This window comes from Prionailurus bengalensis, chromosome E4 (genome assembly GCF_016509475.1).
Source record: "Prionailurus bengalensis isolate Pbe53 chromosome E4, Fcat_Pben_1.1_paternal_pri, whole genome shotgun sequence".
Lineage (NCBI taxonomy): Eukaryota > Metazoa > Chordata > Mammalia > Carnivora > Felidae > Prionailurus > Prionailurus bengalensis.
In genome coordinates this window covers 26,973,174-26,998,618 of record NC_057360.1, presented here as the reverse complement: position 1 = coordinate 26,998,618, position 25,445 = coordinate 26,973,174, and the positions used below count along the sequence as shown (strand labels likewise).

The 25,445-nt window shown below is 55.0% G+C and overlaps 1 protein-coding gene across 2 annotated transcripts in view; it reads left to right on the top strand.

The window, feature by feature from the left end:
• The first annotated feature begins 217 nt into the window (after positions 1-217).
• The window catches only part of KIAA1614 (KIAA1614 ortholog), a 41,687-nt gene continuing 16,459 nt past the window's right edge, over positions 218-25,445 (top strand). The window contains exons 1-6 of one of the 2 annotated variants that reach the window (XM_043569196.1): positions 218-606; positions 2,183-3,135; positions 3,848-3,911; positions 13,740-13,883; positions 21,605-23,139; positions 24,763-24,919. In XM_043569196.1, coding sequence (XP_043425131.1) covers positions 554-606; positions 2,183-3,135; positions 3,848-3,911; positions 13,740-13,883; positions 21,605-23,139; positions 24,763-24,919 — 2,906 coding nt within the window. In that variant the 5' untranslated portion in view covers positions 218-553. Of the gene's footprint in view, positions 607-2,182; positions 3,136-3,847; positions 3,912-13,739; positions 13,884-21,604; positions 23,140-24,741; positions 24,920-25,445 lie in introns of both variants that reach the window. The other variant, XM_043569195.1, reaches the window with a different exon arrangement.

Here is a 25,445-nt window from a genome sequence, read left to right as displayed (position 1 = left end):
AAACAAAGGGCATTCCTTAGCTTCCCCCGGGACAGCCGAGCCTGCTCCCCAAGCCCCGGGTGTGGAGTTGCACGCTTCCCCGGGGAGCCGGGGAGGAACGCGAGGTCTTCCTGGCCCTCGCCCGCGTGGAGCCGCGTCCCCCGCTGCGCACGCCCCGAAGCCTGGCCCGGCCCCGCGCCAAGGGGTCGGTCCCCCGGCGCCCGGGCCCCGCTCGTCCTCCCGCCCTTGGGACGCCCCGCCGCCGTGGCCGCGAGAAGGAGGCGAGCGGAGGGCGGCGGAGGCCTGGGTGGGGGCCCGGTCCCGCTCCTCCAGCCCCTTCCGCCGCCCCGCCTTTCTGCCCTCCGCGCTCCCTCTCTCCGCTCCCGGCCCGGGGCGCGCCCGGCTCGGCCTCTCTCCGCGCGGGCAGAGCCGGGACCTGGCAGCCCATGCCGCTTCCTTCCAGCCCGGGCCGCGCCCGCTTGGCCCTCGGACCCCGCAGGCAGGCGGCGGCCCGCACCCCACACCGCACGGCGGGGCCGGAGGGCAGAGGGCCGGAGCAGGGCCGCGCCGCGGGATGGAGGGGGTGCCGGAGGCGGCGGCGGCCCAGCCGGCGGGCGGCGGCCCCCAGTGAGTACTCGGGAGCGAGGCGCCGGGCGGGCCGGGGCGGAGGGGTGGGGGAGGGTGGGGGGGGTGCGAGCAGGGGCGCGGGGGAGGGCGCGGAGAGTCCTTCCCGCTTCAGCCTGTGGGGGCGAGAGCCAGCGCCTCCCCGGAAGGCTGCCCGCGCCCCGGGGAGCCCCCGTTGGAGGAGACGTGTTCTCCGGGGACGCGGTGCCAGAGTCTCCCCGTCGGAAGTGCTTTTCCCCTGGCTGGGATTGCCCCGAACCCCCTGTTTTCTGAACTGAACTTTACAAGAGAGGATTCGGCGGCCGGGCTGCAAGAGAAAGTTGTTAACTTCTAGATCAACCGGTGGAGGAAATGATCTCGCCCGCCTGACGATACCCCTGGCGCTTCCCCGGCGTAAGGCTGATGTGACATTTTTGCACTGTGTCCTTTGCTTTATGAAGTGTGTACATTCCTGCAACGTGTTTAAGTCGATTGGTCGTAAACGACTATTTCGGGGAATTCTGTGATGAACTTTTTTTGAAGTGAAAAATTAACTCCTAATTTGTAACTTAAGTAAATACGGATTTTTCTACACAAGCCGTTTACTTCAAGTGAGACATATATAAACGTATGGTGTTTCAGAGCATTTTCCCAGAGAGCGGGTGGATATTAACACGTCGTGGCACGTATGTGTGCACTGAACCACTTGGTGAATAAAATCCCGTGCTCATTTTCATTCCCTGTGAAGACTATGACATCAACCATGCCACCAAGGAGTGTTGTGATTCTGGCAAGTCACTTAACCCCTCCAGTCTGGATATTCTCCTCTACAGAATGAGGGGGGTGGGGGGTAAGTGATCACTTGATCACTGAGTGCTTTGAAAAAGCCCTGGCCTTGGAAGGAGAAGCTTTGCGTTGCAAACCCGGCCTCCGCCTGCGTGACGGAATCTCTGTGTGCCTCAGTTTCCCTGCCTGTGAAAATGCGGAAGATAATCCCATCCTGGCAGAGTGTGTGAGGATTATTTGAGAGTGTCTGAAAGCCCTTGCAGGCCTGCCTGGTACACAGCACATGTGGACAGGAGTCGGCGACTAATTGTGGCCACCCTCTGAGCGCAGCCCCATGCTGCAGTCCTGTGGCTTGTACACAGGTGGGCACCTTGAACCAGAGAGTCAGATCCTGTGGGGTATCTTCCTGAAGCCCCTCATCTGCACTGGCTTCCCTTAAAAAGGGAAGAGCGTGTCCGCTATTAGCAGAGGTTGACATCCTCTGAGGTCACTTGTCAGCAAAGCAAGAGGCCACGGATTGGGAAATCTGGCCCCTGTTTTCACTCCGGTCCACAGTTGGCTGTTGTTTGAAGCTTCATTGTGCTCCATCTGTAAAATGGGGGTAGAAAAACTAGAACGCTCCTCAGACTTGGAAGAAAAAACTCAATAGTAACTTGTTTGTCCCATCCAATGATTTATACTTTTCAAAGCTCTGTTCCCATGTTTTTCTCATCTGGACAGGGCTCAAAACCAAGGCACCCTGGGGACCCAGGAGGGTGTTGGAGCTACTAGCCATATGCTGGGTCTCAGGAGCTTTGTCTGTTTTCTTTTCCAGAGGGACCAAAACAGGGAGCGGAACAGCCAGCTCCATGGAGATGACCTCAGGTGTGGAGACAAGTGGCCCTGAGCCACGGCTGGATAATGGACACCTCCCAGGACCCTGGTCCTGCTCTCTGGAAGACAGAACACCCAACCTGATGGTCCCCCAGCACCCCGGTGCACTGGGGATACACCGCCAAGGTCCCTCTGTGCTGGAGTCCAAGGTGAGGGCCTTGAAGGAAAAGATGACAGCAGGCAAACAGGGGGTGAGCCCCTGCCTCACTTCTCAGGAGAGGCCATCTAAGAAATCCAAATGCAGGCGGGTCAGGGTGGGTGGAGCTGGGACTCTGTCAGAGGGGTCTTCCTTGCCGGATGCTGAGGTGGTCCTCCCTGCTCAGAACCTGACTGATGCGCAGCTGGACAGTGTTGTCAACAAGAGTGACCCTGCCAGGAAGGAGGTTCCCAGACCGCCCAGGCCGCCTTCTCCTGGGCTTGAGTGCTGGAACGGGAAGAGCCCATGGCCTCCAGAAGCAGTGTGGGCATTGCCGGACAATGAGAGGAGCCTGCTTCCAGGGCCTGGCTCTTTGCCAGAGAGCCCTATCCACAGAGTCACTCCGGGCCGGCCTGGGGGCCCTGGTCCTTGTAACAAAATCACCCACGTGCCCCACCTGAGGAAAGGAAGGTCATATGGTCTAGTTACAGGTGGAGATGGTCTAGTTACAGGTGGAGACCTGGACAGCTTGTCTCTGACCTCCGAAGAAGACTTTGTCCCCAGGCCAGCCCTGCTCGGGGGGCTCTGGCGAGCTGGAGACCTGGGGGCTCTGGGCACTGGGGGCAGTGCCTTGTCCCTGTCTGACCGGGTGGAGAGGAACCGCCTTCTGCTGCAGGAGATGCTCAGTGTTGGGGGGCAAGGCCCCGCCAAGGTGGAAATCTCAGCCTGGACTCCATCCCGGGACAGAGGTATACCAGGTGAGGCTCACTCTATAGGTCTGGGTGGTGGGGGCAGAAGGAGGGAGTCCAGGAGGGGACAAGGGGGAAGAGGGCACCTGCGGAGGGGTGGGGCAGGAAGGGGAGAAGAGCACAGCTGCCTGTCACCTAATTCATCAAGAAGTCCTTTTATTCTGGCTCTGACATAGATTCTCTACCTGTCTGCTGAAGACCCCATGACCTCCAGACCAACTGGAGGCCACCCTCTGCTTGGCGTGGAGGCTACCATGATTTCTTCCCTTTCGTTCTCTCTTGTGGTCCTTTTGGAGTGGGATTTTGCACCTCCCTCCGCTGACTTACCCTCAGCTCCCAGGGGACCTCTTTTCCTCCTGGGGGAAACCCTACCCACAAACAGGTCAGGTGTTCTGTTAGGTGGGCGGTACTCGGGCAGCGGATGTGAAGTGTTCAGGTCCGAGAGCGCCTTCTTTCACGTCCTTCCTCCCACCCCAAAGTCCATTCCTCACCCCACACCTGACAGGACCCACACGGTCCCCTGGGCCCATGGCAGTGCCCGCCAGCTGTCACCGTGACAGGCCGTGCCTCCACTTCTTAGACTGAGACACAGAGTAGAGTTGAATTTATCTGGGGAGCAAACTGCTTGTGAAGAAGACTGTCTTCTCCAAGTTCATTGAGTGGCCCCTGAGAGCCCAGTTTCTGGCTCTGCCCTGATCTCTGCTTCTGTTCTGCCTCTTAGAACGACCACCCGGGGACATGGACTGGGACTCAGGCATCTCCCTGCAGGACTCAGACCAGAACAGGTAAGAGCCCAGGGTGCGCACCTCCTCTCCTGGCCTCCTTGCTGTGGTCCCCTCGCTTACCCAGCACCGGGAGAGTGGGAGACCTCGAGAAAGCAAGAGGCAGGCAGATCCCACACCAGGAGACCAGTGCACAGTGGACCGCTGGGGATCCTCCTATGTGAGACCCCATAGAATGTGCCAGTCACCCCCAGCGCCCACTGGTGCCTGGCTGCCGCTTGAGCAAAACTGCTGGGTGCAGGGCACAGTGCCATGAGTATACCAGCAACCTGCTCTGCCTCCCTGGGTCATATCCCCTGTTCTGGGCTCTGTCTCTTTATCTTTAAAGTGGCCCAAATAGTATCTGTCTGGTTGACTTCCCAAGACTGTCGTGAGACTAAAATGAGAGAAGAGTTTTGAAAATCCTTAGGGAGGGTACACAAATGCAGAGCTTTCACCCCACGGTCCCTTTCCCTTCTGGGGGGGTGCTGGCTCCTGTAAAGGATTTCACCTCCTCCAGTCTCTCCTGTGACATCCCACAGACTTTGCTCCAGCCCCTCCACCAGTGTCTCGGGGACCTGGCACACCAGGGTGGTTGGAGCAGTGGGGCCACTTTCTGACATGGGTAGTGTCCTGACCCGGCAGGACGTGCGCTCGGTTGGGGTGAGCGGCTCTCTCCGGCACCCACTCAGAGGTTGGCCTCGGCCTCAGTCTTTGCCGAGCTCTTGGCTGCAGAACGCCAGGCGCCGGAGAGGCTCCATTTCTCCGGCTGTGCAGTGTCGTCACTTGTTGAGGGTCTCATGGTTTCTGTGGAGGTCAGAGGTCGGAATTGTTACTTCTTCATCACCAGGCCATTCCATACATAAATTCCACTTCATCTGACCTGCCCTCCAGAAAATGTGGAGGGCACATTTCTTGGCCCTGCCTTTACAAATTGAGGACTCCCCAGATTCAGGCGACCCAGCTCCTGCTTGGCTACTGGCCTTTGCAGTGGCCTTGGCCAAGGGCCTGGTGGACAGGGGGCTGTCTGGCTCCTTCGTCCCTCACTATCTATGACTTGGAATCATAGTTGACTCCGCTCTGCTAGGGTTCTCTTCTTCTGCCTCCATGGCCACTGTCTTCTGCCTCTCATCAGGTCTCCCCGTAGCCCGGCCACGGCATGGAGTGTTGTGACCGCAGAAAGGACTGTGGTCCTCAGCGACACCCTGTCCTCCTCCCTCTCCCTCCTACTTCCTCGGAGAGCCCGCAGAGAAGGCAGCTGAGGCAGGCAAAGATGGTGCGTCCTCTTCCTGTGGCTGCTTCTGCCCCCCACCCCTCACACCCTTTCTTCCGGGGCTGGGAGAGAGGCCCAGCTGCAAGGTGCTGCCACTGGGGGCTTTGTCCGGACCTCTCTCTTGAAGGGAGAAGCCAAAGCTCCCAACTTGCATGTTGGATAATAAGTGATGAAAATACCTGTTTTAAAGGAGGAGAACCTCAGCCATAGCAAAGGAAGGTATTCTCCCCCCAGCACTGTGAGGAGATGGCATTTGTGTATAATCCTCAGGATGGCGATTTCTAGACTGTGGTTTAAACTGCCAGGACACCTGCAGCATTTTAGGGTTCAGGTCGAGTGTATGTGTGCAGGTGCAGGATACATGGATGTGTGCATATATGTGTGCTGTGTGATATGTAGGTATCTGCTGGGTGGGTATGGGTGTGTGGAGAGAAGTTGTGTGAGTGAGCTTTCAGACTGTGCCCAGCATATATCTGGGCATAGAGTTGGCATGGGGAAAACTTCATCCTCTGGTTTGTTTGGAAGGTCAGAGTGCCTCACTGACCTCTATTGGCAATCTACAGTCAGGCCCCTGCTGAGTAGACCCCCACGCTGAAGGGCCAGGGAACGTGTCTAGTTAAAGGATGAGAGAAAGGTCGGCCATGTGTTGAGGCCCCCTCGGACAGGGCTCCTCATTTGGTTCTATTACTGAGTCTCCTGGCAGATATGAAGGTGGTCCCTAAGACACGGCAGGCTCCATCTGTCCCCTGACGGGGGTGGATTTACTGATGCCATTTCTGTATAGCTAACCTCCCCAAGAGACTTCCGAAGTAAGGCATGCTACTCTCCGCTCTGCAGTCCAGGAGCACCACATGGGACCAGTGTCCTGGGGATTTCGCGTCTGTACTGAGAGGCTTAGGACCCTGGGCAGTGGGGTGTTCTGAAGCTATGGCTGGGCACCAAGATGGCCATCCTTAAGGGGTCAGGACGTGCTCGGGCAGTGAGTCCTCTCCTCTGAGGGTTGGAGGCATAAATGGTCCTGCTTCACACTCAGGTTAGCATCAGTGCCGTTCAGTATTGCATCAAGTAACCATTTGATGGAATTAACCCAAAGTGTATTTAATTATAAAATACACATTAATCCAATGTGTATTTGATTATAATTGTCTACAATTGTTACTGCTTTGCAAGGTGATAAGACAAGAAGCTCACGAAATGATGGTTACTGCAGAGCCTAAGACAGTCGTCACTGTCTGATGGTCGGCGGTGGGGATGTGTGGCCAGCCTGTTGAGGGGGGTGGTCACGGGGAGAGTCGGCCTTGGAGGTGAGGTACCTGTGATGCCGTGGGAACATCAGAAGTGCGCTGGGACCCTGCATGCTGAGGGCCAAATGCTGACCTCCATCCCCTGACCCCAGTGTTGCCCCCAGTGTTGCCTCTTGAGGGGCAAGAGAAGGTCCTGTCCTAGAGAGCTGGAACATCCCAGTGGCCAGTCCTTCCCTCCAGAGGACCATGCGAGGGAGGAGGACAACGTGTTGTTGAGGACCACAGCTCTTGTTGTGTGCCAGGGCCTGTGCTAAGTGCTCACCACATTCTCACTTTATCCTCATAACTAGCTATATGGATTGTTCCTGCTTCGCTCACAAAGAGGCCCCTCTGGGGAGAGATTAAATGACTTGCCCAGGGTCATACAGCTATGAAGTATGGGAATGCAGGGCTGCTTGGTGCTGAAACCTGCGCTCTAACCCTCTTCCCACACTGCCACAGCTGTCCTGTCTGGGCCCCACAGGCCACTCCTTGAGTGGGGGTCTTCTGCCTCCCCCAGCGCTGGCCAGGTGTTCTCAGGGATAGGCAAAGAAGGGGAGGTGATGGGCTCCACAGGCCATTCTTGTTTCTTCCAAGCCACTGTTGAGATGATTTGGGAAGTGGGAATTTGGGGAGAGGAGGGGGGCGGTAAGCACTTCAGAGAGGGCAAACGGGGGCCAGTGCTGTCAGCCACCTGTTCACGGGCCAACTGGGAACTGGGCTTGTCAGAGACAGGAGTGGGGAGGACAGTGAAGCGTGTGCTCTGCCCAGGCCTGGCCCTGCCCTCTTCCATTCTTCGCAGCCCGCAAGCATCCCATCCCCACAATGTAAAATAGCCACGACCAGCTCAGCCTTTTCCCTATCTTGAGGCTCGGAGAGAGCAGATCAGGATTACAGATTGCCTCAGGATCTCAAGTGAAGCATGGGATCCCAGCGGGTGCAAAACCTGTGTGAAGCCAGAGGTGCCAGGGTGCCAGGGCGCCCTCTTGAGGCTGCTCTGGCTCAAATCAGGACCTTCCGTGTGCGCGATCAGTGCCCCAGGTCCTCAAGTGTGTCTGCAGGGCTTTAATTACCACTCTGCTGGGAGGGGGAAATGGAGAGGAGAGGGTCCCTGGGGCTGTGTTTTATTTGTGCTCTGATGATGAAGGAAACTCAGAGGATTCCCTAGGCTGTTGATTCCAACTCCCCCCCTCCCCAACCCCATCCCTGTGGTAGAATCGTGCCCACTTCAGAAGCTGAGGCTCAGGGGAAGCCCAGTCTCCAGTTCCCACGCCTCTTCATGAAAAGAGAGGGCAGAGTGCCAGCCTGCAGCAGCTCACACTCTGGTGGGTCCCAGTGTTCAGGCCCCTGTTGGGATTGCTAGAGGTCAAAACTCCCCGCCCAAAGCAGTTTGTGAGACTCCAGTTTAAAGTGAGGCAGGCAGGGAGCCCCCGAGAATTTCAGAGGCCGTGCCTGTGGCTCTAGTGGTCAGACCCACAGCTGCGAGAATATTGCCAGCTTTTTAGAGGTTAATGTATTCACTAACACTTTTGGAGAGTCTCCTGTGAACCGACCCCTGTGTATAATTTCAGAGGGAATTGCCCGTTGTTGTGCTCACTGCCTTCTCTGCCTGCCTCAGCGTTGGCCGTAGATGTTGCTGGTGGGTCTCCTCCTGGAGCTCCTTGGGGGCAAAAACTGTGCCGGTCTTATCTCCGGGACCTGGTACCGGCCAAGTAGCTGCACAGAACAGGCTTCTTGGCAGAAGCACATATGCATGAGTGTAGGTGGGCTTGATAGGATCTGGATGGAAACAGGAGAGGACACTCCCGGTGGGTAGGACCTACAGGAATGCTTGGGAGAAGGGTGAGGTGGAATGCGTGGGTACTATCGGGATACAGGGTGGGGAAGCTGGCTCTCCATAAGTGGAGAGCTTTGGAATTTAGATTTTAAGTAGGGCAGTAAAAAACGAGAGACATTAACCATCTTCCTCCTGCCACACCCACTCCCTCTGTGGTAAGACCACAGCGTCTTCTGACAGTGCGGGACCCTTGCTGTCCCCTGTGGCCTAGTGCCCATGCTACAGAGCTGGTGAGAGAGTTGGAGATCACTCTGGCTTACCAGTCCAGTTCTGGATCTTCTGGGCCCCTAGGATTAGGAGGTACGTGAAGAGTCCTGGGGGTGAGCATGGGAGAAGAGCCACTCTTGCACATCCCCAGGATGTTCAGGGCTATAGGTGTACCTGAGGACACCCCAGAGCAAGGGGTTAATGAAAGCTGGCAGAGCCAACCTGTCCTGCATATCCCCAGCCACCTGCCATCCTGCCTACCCAGATATACAGACACGGGGGCACCTGGGTGGCTCAGTTGCTTAAGTGCCTGACTTTGGCTCAAGTCATGATCTCGTGGTTTGTGGGTTCGAGCCCTATGTTGGGCTCTGTGCTGACAGCTCAGAGCTTGAAGCCTGCTTTGGATTCTGTGTCTCCCTCTGCTCCTCCCCCATTCATACTTGGTCGGTCTGTCTGTCTCTTTCAATATTAAATAAAGATTAAAAAATTTAAAAAATAAAAGATATACAGACACGAAGGAAAACTGGACGAAAGCCCCCTTAGCAATCTCAAGCCTACCAAGAATAAAACTAAAAAGAAAAATTAAACCACCCACCAGTGTTTTCAAATGCTTACTGTGCTCCCGCTCACCTAGTGCTCTTAAGTCCTGGGTGGAGAAGGAAGGACACTAACACTGAAACCCTAATGCACAGCGAGTGCCACCTGGAGCTTTCTGCCACGCCATTACCTCACTCACATACACGCCACACATTCTCATTATGGTCCCAATCTTTGTGAAAACAGAGGCTGTAGAAAATTACTTTACCCTAGACCGTCTGTGGGAGGTGGTCTGAAATTCAACAAGAGGAAACCCTCCTTCCTGGCCTCCAGAGTTGAGCCGGCCACTCTTCCCACTATGAGGGGGTGTTTCAGACACCTGCCTCCACACACTGAGGCCAGGCGGTGCTGACCAGAAGGGCAGCCCCATAGGGAGTTTGTTAGCCTTCTTCAAGAAGCCTTCAAGAAGAGTGGCAAAGCCAGCCCCTCTACTATCCCTGGATAAGAAGTTGGCATCTTAAGAAAGCTCTGGGATCCTCCACCCAGATCCTTTCAAAGGTGTTAAGTGAGGCAGGCGTATCCTACAGCAGCCGTTCTGAAGGAGCCCGCTCCTCTTCCCTATTGAGAATAAGCACCTGTTTATTATCTGTCAGCAGCTTCCCTCTGCTACCAGTCTCCTCTGGCTCCCATTCTATGGAAGGTGCCTCTTCTGTGAAGCCCTGTCAGAGGCTGTCTGGAGCAAAACCACCAAGGCTTCTCTAGCCTCAAGATGGCTTCCCTTCCAAACATACCTTCCCCTTGCAGACCATGACAAGGTGAGCTCTTCAGCAGGGATTCCAGTTCATGTTTAGGGATTCCATCCTTTGTGCATAAGGGGGCGAGAGTAACTTAAAATAATACTACTAATAATCACAGCAGTGGTAATAGTGATTGCTGGCCTTGGTTGACTCTTACCCAGTGCCCGACTCTGTGATGAGCTCTTTTAAGGAGCTCAAGCTCACTTATCAGCTGAGCCCTTAGCAGATGAGGAAACTGAGGCTTAACCCCAAAGTAACCTGCCAGGGTGACATGGCTCATGAGGGGACAGCCCAGAATGAGAACCTGGCTAGGCTGCCCCAGAACCACGCTTTAACCAGCACTGTGGCTACAGCCTGTCTGTGTGCTCCAGCCATGAGAAGAAGGTGGCTGTGATCGTGCACCCAGGGTACCATCCTGCCCTCATGGCACATGCAGCCAGGAATCAGTTTCAGGCCCATCTTTTCTCTTCCCCTCCCTTGGGAAACTACACAGTATAATAGCGGGAGAGCTCGATCCTTGGCCATCTAGAGGCTTTATGATATACAGAGGTGGAAAAAATGGTGACGGAAAAGACTTATATATGTTCTGTACACTATACGTTTCCCCTCTACCCCACTGCATCCTGGAATCTGGGAAATATCAGATCTCTTTAGAGTCCAAATTATTTCCCTAATTCATGTTCTTGAGATGAAAGCGTTAGACCGGGACTTGCTGGAGCTTATTATTTTAATCCAGGATTATGATGGCTGCAGAAAGAGGCCAGTCTGTCCTGTTGACCCCCCCCCCCCCCCCCCCCCCCGCTTCCTCCTTGGCTAGGAGAGGAATGGCGTCTGTCCTGACTTGAGACCTCGACCTGTCTGGCCCTGAGGGGAGCTGAGGTTGGAACTAAGCCTGTATCTCTCCACCAGGAAACTGGCTTAGATGAACAAGCCAGATGGGGGGGGGGGGGGGGGGGAGGGGGTGCATGCTGCCCAAGTCCTTGAAATCAGCTTGGGACACTGGTGGTTGGAGGGGCAGAGGGAAGGGCCAGAATCCTCATGTGGAACAACGGTCGTCCCCCCAAATTAGTTCCTGGTAGGTGTTGCTGCTCCTTGGTGGCCAAACATCTGTGGTGTGGATCCCCCTAGGGAGAGGACCTCAAAATCCCTCCCCCAGCCTTGTGGTGCACCGGACTACCTGGGCAGACCTAGACTCACAGGTAGCAGGTGTGAGTCTACTCCCGTATCCAACTCCCGCTCTTTACAGATGGGGATACTAAAGCCCAGGAGAGAAAAGCACTCAGCCACTTTATCCCCATGCCCTGCCTGCTGAACGAATGAGTCTCAGACATGCAGGTTTTCCAGAGGGTAGCAAAAGCTGTTATTCTGAGATGGAGTTGCTGTAATCTAGTCCTGCACTGTCTGCCCCAGCCCTTCCAGGAAATTTTCACAGTTGTGGGAGCTGAGATTGTGGGGTATAGTCCATGATGGGAAGGGGTTGGCTCGAGGGCTGTGTGCCCTTGGCAGAGGCCAGGGCCAGATTAGACTGGAAAGCCTCCCTCAGGTGGAAGAGTCTGAACCTGTGTGCCTGGCAGGGCCGGCGCCTCTTGGGCGGACCAGGAGGATGCAGTGATGGATGGGGGCGGGGGGCGGGGGGGGGGGTGGGCAGTCTGGCTGGGAAAGGCTCCGCATCCCACAACACCGCGGCTGCCTGCCCCCGACTCCTGGGAGAAAACTGCTCTCCCCTCCACAGGGCTGGTCAGGGCCAGGAGTTCCTACCCTGCTGACCTTGACTGCCATCTGTGAAGGTGGCTGCCACTCCCCTCCCTGCTCAGCTTGTTACTGCATGGATGCCTTCAGGAGCCTTGCTTTTCTAATCAGTGGAGAAAGTAGCTTTGTCTGCCAGGAACCAAAGCAGGGCAGCTGATGGAAAAAAAAAAAAAAAGAAAGAAAGAAAGAAAGAAAGAATTAACAGCTCCAAGTAGAGGGAGTAAAAAAGAAACAGCAAAGCTGGAAAATGGCTTAAAAACCTGGGGGCAAGGCCAATCCTGGCAGCATCTGGCCAGCTGCCTGTGGGCCCTCCTGCCTGCCCACCAGGTCTTGTGACAAATGCCCTCAGACAGCCGGGGAAGCACAGCTGTCACCGGAAGGCTCCAAGTGTGCGGGCAGACAGCCAGAGGCCCGCGGCTGCAGGGGCGTCTCTCGGGCTGGTAACCTCATTATCTCTGCTGTCGGAGCAGGAGCCCCAGGGAGCACAGCTGCTCGCAGCCGTGCATCGGAGGAGCTGCCTGCTTGGGAAGCTGTGCACAGCAAGGCCTCTCCTGCCAAAGGAGGCTCCACAGGGCTGCGGGCCTGGAGATTCACTTTCACGTCACTCCAGTAAACCCTCCTGGTTCCAGCACTGTGCCTGGGCCCTGCCAGGGTTCATGGGCACAGATGGTGCCTTTATTCTGCCAGCTCTTTCCACCCCTTGGGCCCCAAAGAAAGGTTAGGTGCAAATAATGAGCAAGAAAGAAAAGAAGGGAAGGCAAAGGGAAAGAAAAGAGAAACAGAAAGAGAAAGAAAGGACCTTAGACTGCCCAGAGCTTGTCCAAGGATGTCCCAAGGACGCCTCGGAATTATGCCATTTTCCACTCACATCTGTCCTCCATTATCCAGGAAACTACTTGGTACCTTCCCCCTGTCAGGCCCCTTTCTCCGGGTGACATACGGGGTGGGTAAGACAAGGGATTTGGGGCGCTACAGTCTGAAATGTAGGTATGCTTGGCTAGGCCTCTACCTGCCTTTTGTGGACCCTCCCTGGTAAGGACAGCCCCTGCATATATGACAGTGAGGACAGGGGAGGCCAAAGTCACATGAAAGAGCATGTCTGACTCCAGCTGCAAACATTCTCAAGCCTGCCCTGGGATCCAAGGAGGAGAGGAAGGAGGAGACAGAGGGTGTGGAAAGGATACTGGAAGCAGTGGGGCTGGCTATCGTCTGCTTTGCTCTCAATTGATGTTCGACCTTGAGCAACATGCCAAATGTTCCTCTCTGCTGCGGAACACCCTCATCTGTCAAGTGGAGAGCGCACCTGCCCTGGGCCAGCCTGGCTGGGGAGAGGGAGCTCTGTGGAGAGAAATGGCTTGTCAGCGGGAGGTTGTGGGGCTGCTGTTATTGCTGTAACCTGGCACTGGCTGTATGTCACTGTCTGCGAGACAGCTTTGAAAAAGGGCCACCGTCATTTTCCGCAGCTCTGGACTGGCTGGGGAGGCCACACATCTGGTAGGTGGGGAGGGCTGGGAGAGGACCCTTATTATTATGAAAATCGAGCCATTTGCTGACTTGGTGTGGGTCCAGCTTAATTTCTCTCAGCCCTGAGCCGATGCCTAACGGGTTTGGATTGGGACTGAGGCAAGCAAGCACCAGGATTTATAGAAATGTCATTCCCCCAAAAGGAGCAGAATGTGACAGGCTGAGGCCTGACTTCTTGAGTCTGCGGTGGGGGCTTGCATGGGTACGTGTGGGTGCAGAGAGAAGCAGAAGGAGAGAAGGAGGTGATGTGTGTAAAGACCATCTGGCTGGGCACAGGCCCAGTCCAACACGCCGGGCCCTTCCCCCGTCCTCCCAGATAACTCCGGCTGCCTGCCCAGGGAAGGAACAATAGAATAATCTGGAGATTCCCCTACCCTTCTTAGATCCTCCTGGGATTTCTGTCTCCACTTCCTGAGCAGATAATCTGTCCACGGTGGGTTAGCTCCCCGGCCCTGTCCAGAGACACTCAGGGCCATTGCCCAGACCCCAGGCCGGTGCCCTCTGTGTGGGAACTGGACAAGGAAAGCTGCACATGCAGGGCTTTTTCTGGCACCGCCATGCTCAGTGCTGTTAAAGCTCTTCTAATCCGTGTTATTTTCTTCTAATCCCTCCCCCGCCTGCTTTGGCCTGTGTGCCACCCTGTAGGACCTTTGGTCCCAAGCCGGAGTCCGTGCTGAGCCCCAGGCATGAGGAAGCCAAGCATCTGCTGCAGCGTGCCCGCATGAAGGCCAGGACCCGGCCCCTCCGTGCCAGCCATGATATCGTGCCCGCCGTTGCCCAGGGCAGCCGGTGAGTGGGGCCCTGGCCTAGGAGGGCTGAGGCAGGGAGAAGAGGTAGGATCCAGCCAACGTACTGCTGCTCACTGCTCCCTGTGTGTGTGTTTCCCATGTTAGGCGCGTGAGTTAATTCATTTAGTCGGTCAACACACCTTGACTGAGGGCCTACAGTGTCAAATATGGAGGATTCGAAGGTGAATGACACATAATCTGAGCTCCCTGGGGGACAGATGTCACGGTCTCCAGGGAGAAAGACCGGCAAACAGGCCAATACAGTTGTGGTGTAGGAGAGGATAGACGTGAATGCGGGGCAGGAAACCCGTACCTCCACCTGGGAAGGACAGCAGAGGCTCTAGAGGACGTGGCTTCTAAGTTGGGGCTTGGAGGAGATGTATACCTTCCCTGGGCGGATGATGGAGGCCGGGGTGAGCATCCCAGGGCAGACACCATGAGCAGAAACACCATGCTCACGGGACGGGAGGGAGTGGCTTGAAGGCCAGAAAGCTCAGTGCAGGCTGGTCACGGAGGCCTCCAGGCTTGCTGAAAGATTTGGATGTCTCCAGTAACAGCTAGAAGCCACTACAGGATTTTAAGCAGGTAGATAGCATCATCACATTTGCATCTCAGTATAGCTGTCCTGGCTGCAGGGATGTGTTGGATCTGGGGGCCTGGGGCGGTAAGGAGGCTGCATGGTGGTCCTGGTGAGATGTGATAGGCAGGGGGGGGTGTGGAGATAAGGAATTGCCAAGAGCCAGAAGAATGCAGGTTTACTGAGGCAGCAGCAAAGTGGTTAAGATTCTGGAACCAGACCCCTGGGTTTGAATTCGGGCTCTGCCACTTGCTGGCTGTGTGCCTTTGGGGAAGTCTCTGTGCCTCAGTTTTGTCATCTGCAAAATGGGAATTGTAATGGTGCCAGTCTTACAGGGTTGTTGTGAGGATTATATTGAGTCAGTACGTGTAAGGTGTTCAGAACTGTGCCTGGGGCATAGCGAGTACTATGTGAGTGTTACCTCTTACCAGTAATCATTTAGTTAACCGGGTGTAGGAAATGTGAGAAGGGAAGGCATCCAGGGGGAAGCCCAGGTTCTGACTGGGTGTCTGGAGGTTTGGTGGGGCCTTAGCCAAGGAATGAAGTTCAGGGTCACGCTTTAGAGGAGGTTGCCCTCCAAATGGAGGAAATGTTCATCAGGCATTTGGATACAAGATCTGCAGAGGAGGAAAAGAGGTCAGAATGGCAGAGTTGGGCATTACCCTGCTTTCTTGATGCTAGAGCCATGGGTGAGGGCAAGTTCACTGGGAGTGAAGAGGCAGGCAGAGAACAAGTTGAAGGACATTCAGACCAGCCCTTCACATATGTGGCTGTTCCTGGAGTGACATCCCATCCCCATCCCCGCCTGCCATTCCGTGTGCCATGCCCCTCCTGGAACCCCCTGCACGTGGAATGCACACCCCAGGGCCGGTACACCTGGTGGACCTGACACGGGGCTGCCAGCCCATGCCAAATTGTGCCTGCCCCAAGCAGGGCACCTGTGCTTTTGTCACGATGATGGGCATGCTGGGTGTGCTGGTTTCCATCACTGTGTGATACTGGAAGAACAGAGGATTCTCAGTGGAACTGGGCCATATGCTCTTTGATGGGAGACACTGAGCCTATGCATTGAAGGCCGTGGACTGTCGTGGCACCATTGAGATGACTCCAGCATAAGCAGAGGGCTGAGGCCTGCCTCTTGAGTTCAGTGTCATTATGACCCCCCTATGAGAGGGGCTCAGGAGATCCTAAATCTGGGCAAGCTGTGCCAAAAAGACTATCCTTTTCTTTCCACATTTTTGCTTTGTCTCACTCTGGTTGGAGGAGACTAGTTAGGAATGGGCATGGCTTCTCTGAAGCATCCTAACTATTCTTCTCTTCATATATATGGAGCTCAGAGACTTAGACTTTCACAGAGCCCTCTGTTCCACCTTCTGTAGGTTACTTAGGTTGGGCTGGGTAGTCTCAAAATTGGCAGGACTATTTGCAAAACAGACGTGACTGTGTGAATGTGCTCTTAGACACTTCCTCTTCCCCAGATTAGGCGAGCAGCTCATCACAACCCCAGTCACCAACCTTAAAGTATGTTCCCTTTTGTCAGGCTGTCCCCTGGCCATAGAAATGCTATAGAAATGCAAGGTGACCCACTTTAGCAGCTGCCGTGTCCAGAAAAGAATTACTTTGACTTGGCAGCCCTGGTGAATCCTCAGAGGGTGCAGCTGAAAAATCAACGCCAGATGGCTTGCTGCAGATGCTTCTAAAGGTTATGCTTGTCAAATCACCCTGGAGAGCCATGCTGAGTTAACATGGTGATGCCACACAGGCCCCAGGCCCGAGTCAGATGCAGGAGCACCCCCGCACCCTCCCCCCCGCCTCAGCCCAGGGGCATCACTCCTTCCAAAGAGCAGCTTGATAAAAGATGGATGGAAGAGTGGGGGCGGGCAGAGCAGTCTCCAGAAGGCCTTCTTTATCCTCGGCCAGGCTGGAGGTGGCCGGGGCAAGCATGGACAGACAGGCTTTTCCAGGAGGTGAAGACGTATCAGTAGCTTCATTTTCTGGAAGCAAATCAGCGTAGAAATTGAGCAGCTCCCGGAAACACAGTCTCTTGCTATTTTGGGGACAGGCACACCTAGGTTGGAATTCCTAACACCAGGAGGGCACAACACGTCAGCAAGATGCAGGACCTAGGAAGGTGACCCACGAGGGCTGTCATCCTGTGTCAGCAGCAGCCGTGTTAAGACAGTAGAGCTTGTGTAGGTTGCGTTGATTGTGTGGTTGGCACAGCGTTGCTGTAGGAAGTAGGCCTCCAGAAAGGGGCCTTCCCACAGAGGCCATATCGACTCCAGGTACTGGGCCAGACGGTCCTCTCCGAGAGGGGTGATGGTTGAGGCAGCTTGAGGAGCTTTGCAGGTATGGTTTGCTACGGAAGGGTCTTTGCTGTGCAGTTGTCTCCAAAGCCCTCAGCGTACCTGTGTGGCGTGTTCCCAGCACTGCTGGCAGAGGCCTCTGGTTTCAGCAGTGGAGTTGAAAGTACCTTCTGTGATCAGACTCCCCTTCATTTCTCCTTTTAGAACAAAAAATGTTATTTCTACCTTTGGCATGAATTCCAGGATGACTCAATTCACCATCTTGTATGGAAAAGTTAAGGTCACTGATGCGGCTGATGGCACCTGGACTCCCTTATTAGGTTAGAAATGTACTGCCTTTAAAGCTGGGCTTTCTTCTTCCTCCCCCAAAGTATAGCCCACACCCTGTCAGCATAGCAGGGCAGTGCCATCTGGGGCCTACAGAGGGGTCGCCGTGTGCCGGCCAGTGTACCGAGTCTCCTGGTGAGCCTCTCCCTGCATTGGGTGGGCCTGGCCACCAGGGTATCCTGCCTGTGTGTGTGTGTGTGTGTGTATGCATGCGCGCGTATACGTGCCTGCAGATATCGGGGTGGGGGGGGGATTCTGCTTAGTAGGGTGCCTCTTGTTTCTGGGGGAGGAGAGGTGATGCTGTTTCTCTGGCAGAGCCTCCTGTTCCTGGGCAAGAATGCCCTGGGGAGCTGACCCAGGAACCCCACATGCATGTGACCAGAGTGATTGTCCCACTGCGCCTTCCTCAGATCCTGAGAGGCTGAAGACATACAGGTGCAGGTGGGATCCTCAGGGGCAAGAGCTTGGGGCTCCAGTGCCTCATAGTCAGCAACAGAAAACTGTCACCAGCACAGGGATCAGGGGGACCACCCTAGCCATATTGAGACAAGCAGGGAGACCCTGAACCATCCTCATCAGGGGTGATCCTAGTGAAGAACTTCACATCTCTGCTGTGAACCCCTCTCTGAATGCAGACCCACATTATGACTTTTGGGGGTGCTAGGCACTCTTGCCTTCTCTGCCTTCCTCCATAAAAAAAAAGTTAAAAATTCTAGTTTCTGACCATGCTGGTTTAAAAGGTATTATATGTTTTCTTGGGCTTAAGAGTTTGTTTTCTTCTGACTTGAAGACAAATGACTTTCATGGGTCCCTGGAAGTGTCCCGGCCCATAGACACTGCGGCTGCTGTGCCTAATGGATAAATTGGCCCAGCCTGAATGTGAGTTCCAGAAAACAGGATGATGGACAACTCTGCAGTATTCCTCAAAGCAGCCCTTTTAAGCACAGGCTCTGCTCCAGTCTCAAAGCAGGAAGATCAGTTGCTTAGCAGTAGTTCTTTAAAAAAGGAAATTCCTCCTGGAGCAGTGCTCATTGAGAGAAAACACTGGAGTCAGGAGTATCGGCAGATGTGCAGGCCCCCATCACCCACGGCCTCCTAGGGCAGGGTAAACATTTAGTGAACGCTGAGCTGCAGCCTCCAGGGAGGGTTCCAGGGAGTGGCACTTTAAGCTGCATGATTTAGGAAGTGCTCACTCCTCCTTAGTGTGCACTGGGGGTGGGGACACAGTGCTATGGCATGGTGGAACCTTGGCTCTAGCTTTATCCTGCCAGCTCAGCATTCACAGTTAGGTGACCACCAGCCCTGCCCCTCTGCAATCAGAGGCCTGGGGTCCAAGGTTTGAGCCTCTTGTCTGTCTGACATGGCACAGGTGAGGGAGTGCCTTAAGCTCCCAGCCATAGCTGGCTCCCATGGAGTTTTGCAGAGAATCAGTCTTGGACAATTTAACTCTAACCTCTCAGACCACCCGTTGATTCCAAAGTGTATGCATTTTTTATACATTGTATTCCACTCCCTCAGCAATCCAGAGCATTCTAATCCATCTGGATTGTGAGGCTAGTCAGTGGCTTTGTCAAGGCACAGAGGGAGGGGGTGGTTAGCAATGGCCAGTGACACCCCCAGGGCTCAGGTCATGTTCACCTGAGCCAGACAGGCAATGCCATTGATCCAGACACAAAGTACAGCTGAGAAGGGACACACTGTCTGGTCCAGTAAATGCTGTGAATAGGTTTAGATGCCAGCCGGTTCAATGGCTACTCTTCCCACTGGCTAGCATGTTTTAATAGTAATTGTTAAGCATGTATGTTTTCTTCCTGCTGTTATCTGAACTGCTTTTCTTTTAATTGCGTACCATATTTGTCTTTCTGTTGGGTAGCTATAAACTTGGTGAGGGAGGAACTCGTATTAAGACAGCCTTTTTGAAAGCACTGACACCCTTTTTCCAGAATCACTGAAGCACCTTGTTAGGGGAAGGATTAGTAAATCCACTAATTGTAGACATACATTTCATTATAATCAGTTGTTGGGAGTCTAGGCAAGCTTGAGCAAACAGTGCTATGTACATACAGTGTGCTATTGGAGGAGAGTTCACTTCTCTGGGGAGAGGGAGGGGAGAGGAAGAGGAAGGCAAGGATAGGAAAGGCTTCGTAGACACTTTGAGGACTAAAAACAGCAACATAACACATGAAGTATGCCAGTATAGGTAGTTGTGTATACACAACGGGTGTACTTCTGGGTACTTGGAAAGAAATAGCAAGTCCCTAAAATCCAGGCTCCTCCCCAAATAAAACTTGACCACCAGCATCGTCAGTGTCTAGTTCTATTTTGCGGCTCCTTCTGAAGGAGAAAAAATATCCACAGCTTGCCTTTTCAGCTGCTCAGGTGCCGGTCAGCCTAGAAACTGGTCTTGTGTGGCCTCTCCTTTATAGGAATGAGGAGGGACCATGTGGTCATGGCAGTGCCTTCCAGCACTAACATCTTGTGAGTCTGTCATAACAAATGAGTGGTACAGGTGTTCATGGGAAGGAGATAATATCATGGTGTATTAGTCAGGTTTCTTCAGAGAAAACCATCAGAGAAAGAGCCAACAGACTGTGTGTGTGTGTGTGTGTGTGTGTGTATTTCTCCATATATATATGGGGAGAGAGAGAGAGATTTATTTTAAGGAATTGACTCATGTGATCATGGAGGCATGGTAAGTCCAAAATCTGCAGGGCAGGCTGGCAGGCTTCAGACTCAGGGAAGATAGCAACTCAAACCTAAAGGCAGTCTACTGGCAGAATTCTTTCTTGCTCAGGGAAGATCAGTGTTTGTGCTGTTAAGGGCTTCAACTGATTGGATGAGGTCAACCACGTCGTGGAGGGTAATCAGCTTTATTCAAAATCCACCAATTTAAATGTTAATCTTATTCAAAAATGTCTTCACAAAAACATCCAGAATAATGTCTGACGAAGTCCCTGGGCATTGTGGTACCAATGAAGTTGACACATAAAATTAACCAGCACACGTGGTGTCTATACAACAGGTAACATGTAACAAATAGGATTCAAATGCAGGCAGGTCAAGAAAAAAAGTCTTCAGGATCTGATGCAAGAGTGCTGCATGAAGTGCACGAGGCAGGAGTCTGGTGACCATACAAGTGGCCGGGCGGCAGGACAGAACTGGGGAGGAAAACAGTGAGGAATGTGGAGGGCCTCTGTTTTTACCATAAAGATCTTGAACTTGATCCTGTGCCCCCTTGGGGGATGGTGTGATGAAGCTGTGCTTCAGGAAGACTGACAGGAGGCAGTGGGGGCTGGATACGAGGCAGGGGTCCAGTGCGAGTGATAAACGATAAATGAGAGAAAAGGTGTGAGTCCCAAACACTTAGCAGTAGATTGGTGCGACGTCACTGTAGGGAAACGGAAGGGAAAGAAGAGCCGTACTTAGGTGGCCTTTGATAGGAAATGCGGGGAGACTCAGGTTACCTGGCTCCAGGGGGCCCCCAGGGTGAGATTTAGGCAGGTGTTTTCCAGAGTGGACAGGACTTGACGGCCAGCACAGTGTTTCCCAGAGCAAAGGTTGGTGACAGAATGCAGAGGTTCTTCCTAGCACAGTACTCGTCCTCATAGCTTTTCTCCAGCATGGAAGGGGCTGTGGGGGGCCGGGGGGGGGGGCGGGTACAGAAGGTGGGCACTGAAACAGACAAGACAGAGAGTCCAAGGAGAAACATGGGTGTCATTGTCTAAATTCTGTCTAACCAAGAGGATTAGGAACCCAGAGTGGACACTTTTGGGAGCAAGAATGCTTAGAAAGCCTGACATCAGGTCCCACACAGTCTGTGTAGAGACTTATAATTCACTCTTCCCATTAAATCTTTAAAAAAAAATTTTTTTAAATGTTTATTTATTTTTGAGACAGAGAGAGACAGAGCATGAACAGGGGAGGGTCAGAGAGAGGGCGACACAGAATCCAAAGCTGCCTCCAGGCTCTGAGCTGTCAGCACAGAGCCCTATGCCGGGCTCGAACTCAGACTGTGAGATCATGACCTGAGCCGAAGTCGGACGCTTAACGGACTGAGACACCCAGGCGCCCATTCCCATTAAATCTTTATAGCCAAGTACAACATTGAGAGAATTCATCACTACCAGATGCCCATGAACGCCAGGCTCACTTCCTCTTGAGTGGAGTGTGTGTATGCAGGCACGTGCACACACACACACACACACACCATGAGGATTTTGCTATCATCCTTCCGTATATCCCGTGTTCAATGTAATGTTTTATTTTGGCTCAGGCTGAGCCAGGCAACAGAAGAAAAGCCAAAAGTAAAGAAGCTCCTGTTGATTTTGTTTAGCACCATGTCTCAGCTTCAAGATGGGCTTGGAAGCTACTCTGGTTTACTGCCTGACTCCCCAGGAATGTGGTGTGGGGTAACTGCAGTCATATTACCACGGAGCACCTTGGAAGCTCTGTACCCCGTGGTGCCATCCTCCCCATCTTCTGTCACCTGTCTGCTCCTGTTTCCCCCCGCAGAGACGGCCTGGACCCGAGGATGACCTTTGCCTGCAGAGACAACCTCCAGAACGGGAACACGAGTGACTCCTCCAGCGGGGAGTCCACCAGCGGGCAGTGGCCGAAGCGGGGCACCTCCCCGTCCCGCGTCCGCTTTGAGGACGAGTCCGCCCGCGACGCCGAGTCCCGCTACCTGGAGCGGCTGCAGCAGCGCCAGGACCAGGCGCGGAGCTGCGCGCTGCAGGCGCCGGCGGGCCAGGGCCCCCTGCGCTCCAAGCCCGACCTCGCTCACTACGTCAACAGGGGCTGCGCGCGCAGGGCCGCCGGCGAAGGGGCGCTCTGCAGGCTGGTGGGCCTACTGGACCGGAAGGCCGTCCCGGACGGCGAGAGGAAGTGCCGAGCCTGCGGCAGCCGCATTGACGACCGAAGGCCCACCCAGGCGAAGGCGAGCCCGGACCCGAGGTCCCTCCAGGAACGCGACCGTGGGGCGCAGGGGGTGCTGGCGGAGCCCCTTAGCTCTTGGGGCCCGAGCCCCCCCTCCAGGCTCCTCCCTGCCGAGCAGGGGCTCCACACGGAATGGATCCGGGAAACGCACATCGGAGACTCGGTGCGGCCCGAGGAGGTGGACTCCGCCCTGGACAGCACGGACACCTCCGACAGCTGCAGGACCGACAGCGAGGAGGCTGGGACCTCGCAGCCAAGCAGGGCCCGCGGCCCGACCCGAGGCAGCGGCCCGCGTCTGCGGGGCGCCAGGCCTCGGGGAGGCCCCAGGTGGTTCCGGAGGGCTGAATCTCAGCTGCCCAGCAGCCCTCAGACCCCTCACTGCTCGCCTGGGGTTGATCACGTGGAGGTTGCAGATGAGGTGAAAGAAGGCAGAGGACACCCTGAGGGGACTCTGTTTGCCAGAGAAGATGCTTTCCCTAAGCCTCCTGTCCTGGAATCTAAAAGGGCTTCCCTGGGATCCCAGTGGCAGCCTGAAGCGGGGCTGGGAAATCACTGGGTTCCCCCGGTGGATTCCAGGGCTCTGTGCAGGACAGCCTGTGCCCCGGCATCTTCCATGAAGCTGGGGTCCTCAGCGCCAGCCAGACAAGCCCGGGATATAGAAAATCATGAGTCTCTGGAGACTGTCTCTGCTTCCTCCCTGCAACAGAGCCATGCAGAGCCCTCTGCCCTGCACCAGGCCCAGCAGCTAACCTCTTTCTTCTCCCCTGGAGGCTGGGTGCCAACCCCTCCACCTTCAAGGAAAACCACCTCACCTGTGTCTCACAGGAAGGCAGCCCTGCCTGGGTCCAGCAGGCCAGGTGAGCAGGGAGAGCCTGTGGACACCCCTCTGCCTCCCTCAAGAAGTGCAGTTCCCAGGACCTGTGAGCTCTCACCCACGCAGACCCAGCCCTACAGCCCCCAAGTCAGTCACCCACTGCTGGCCCTGTCCACCAACAGCTGCAACAAGAGCATGCCTCTGGGGCTGCAGGGGCCCTGGGGAGGAGCCATGGGTGAGCGCAAGGTGGACAGGGGCTCCTGCAGCCAGGAGCCACCTCTGGAGAAACGCAGCGATGGTAAGCAGAGACCCCAGGCCAAGCACTCTGAGTCATCCTTTACCTTTCATCTTAATAGATGACATAGCTGTGCACACTCCTAGCAGCTCTTCAGAGCAGTGTTCCGGAAGCTATGGGGTCTGTGGACTGGCTGCAACACTCAACATCAGCCTGGAGGCAGATTAGCCAACTCTTGGTGGGGGGAGGCAGAAGGCAGGGAGCAGGAAGAGGCAACAGCTCCAGATTTATTATTTGCTTAGAGCAGTAAATGCCTAATCACATGGTTGAGGCCCTTTCCTTCAATATCTTCATTTCATTCATTCATTCATTCATTCATTCATTCATTCAACACTGAGCACCTATTACATGCCAGGCACCATACCAGGCACTGTAGGGAATGCATAAGTGAACTAATTCAGCAGGAGTCCTGCCCTTGAGACTTTCTGTGACCAGACAGACGTGCTGTCTGGAGGATACAGTGACCAATGGGCAGAGCCCTTCCAGACCCCAACTAGCCCCCCTGGGCAGGCTCGTGGTTTCAGCAGGCAGGGCTGCAGAAGTGTGTCGGGCATCAGTAGCCTTAGGCTCTGATCCCTGATGCTGTGATGTGAGGTGAGCGACTTGGCCATTCACTCGTAGGCAGAGATAGCAGGTCTGCGCCACATAGCCTCTCCTTAATGTGTCCACGACTTGATGTGTCCCCGGGGCTGGGACGGCTTGGGAGGGAGCCAGGGCTTGGAAACACAGTGGAGGAGGAGAGGGCGGAGAGCTGACAGATTGTGCTGACCTTACTGAGGATGTGGATGCCAAGCACCGCCACCCCCAGGTGTGTTGCCCACCCCCCCCCCTTGCTGCACGAGGGGACGTAGACGTTTTCCCTCACCCTCCCTTGCTCACGTGAACCTGAAGAAAGCAGGCACTACCTTGAGCTGCCTTCTGCCCTGTTCTAAGGTGTAGTCTCCTTCCATGGGGTGGGCTCTGGGCCAGCTGCTGACCACCTCTAACCACTCCTGAGGAGCTTTTATTCCACCAGCTGCTGGCCTTTCTGGGCAGCCTGGCCATTACCTCCTCAGACTCCTCTTGTCATTAGCCAGGAGGTCCTGGGCATGCCACATAAGCCCTCTGTGCTCCAGGCTTCTCTGTGACCCAGGGTAATAATAGAACCTATCTTCTAGGAACCCATGAAATAGTCTCTGCAGAGGGTTTCATTCATTGCCTGGCACATCAGAAATGCTCCAAAAATGGCTCTTGTCACTAAAACTATTAGACGTCACATCCGGCAAGACTGTGGTTTTCATCCCAGGAATGCAAACTTTCCCTGTTCCCAACTGTCTTGATGCATTTTCCCATGTCTCCTGATACAGGAGGGACACGACTTACCACAGCTCCATCGCTGCACAGACATTTCTGAATCATCTGTGTGCCAGGCGCTGTGCCGCGGGTGATGGGTTCCGGCAGTAAACAAGACCCCTCATGCCCGGCCTGCTTTGTGGGTGCCTGACCACTGCCTCCACTGCTCTCCTGGGGCCCCCAACTCTCTCCAGCTTCCTCTGGCTCTCCTGCCTCTGTTTTTGGGCATGTCCCCTCCCCTGACCATGACCTGTGGTGGTGGCTCTGTGACAGGGAGGGCTGCGGCTGTTGCAGGAGGACTCCAGGGCTTTCTCGGCTCAGCAGCTGTTGGCATTGTCAGCTCCGTGGGCATCACCCTCTCCCTGGCCTCAGAGGAGTCAGAGTCCAGCCAGGAATCAGAGGGAGGCCTGCAGAGGACAGAGTTAAGTTCCAGAGGGCATGTGTCAACCCGGTGAGTAATGGGAGCAAGAGCCCTGGCTGCAGGAGGTGGGGGAGTGGGGGCACTGGGTGGGAAAAGAGACCCTCCCCCCCCCCCACCCACGGCATGACTAACCTCACTGCTCCCAAATCCTTAGAGGGTTCCTCAACTTATTCTGGGCATGGCACCGTAACACTTCTCTCCCAGCCATTTTTCAGTCTGAGGTACTTGCTTATTCATTCACCAGGCCTTACGCTCCAGGTACTGTGCCAGGCACAGCTGAGCAGTCAGTCCCAACCCTCAGGGTGCTCCCAGGATGAGGCTGTTTGAGAGGGCTTGTTTCTGACTTGGACGCAGAGGAAACAGGCCAGCATCCACATTTCCGTTCTGTCCTTTAGTGCGGAGGGTCTGAGTCCTGGCCCTGGGGCCCCGGAGCCTCGGTGAGCCAGTGCTCTGGCCAGGCCCTTCTTTTCTGCACTACACGCCATTCCTGGCACCCCCGAGAGCCAGCTCTCCCTCGCCAGCACTGTGTGCTCCCCAGAACTGCAGACCCCTACCT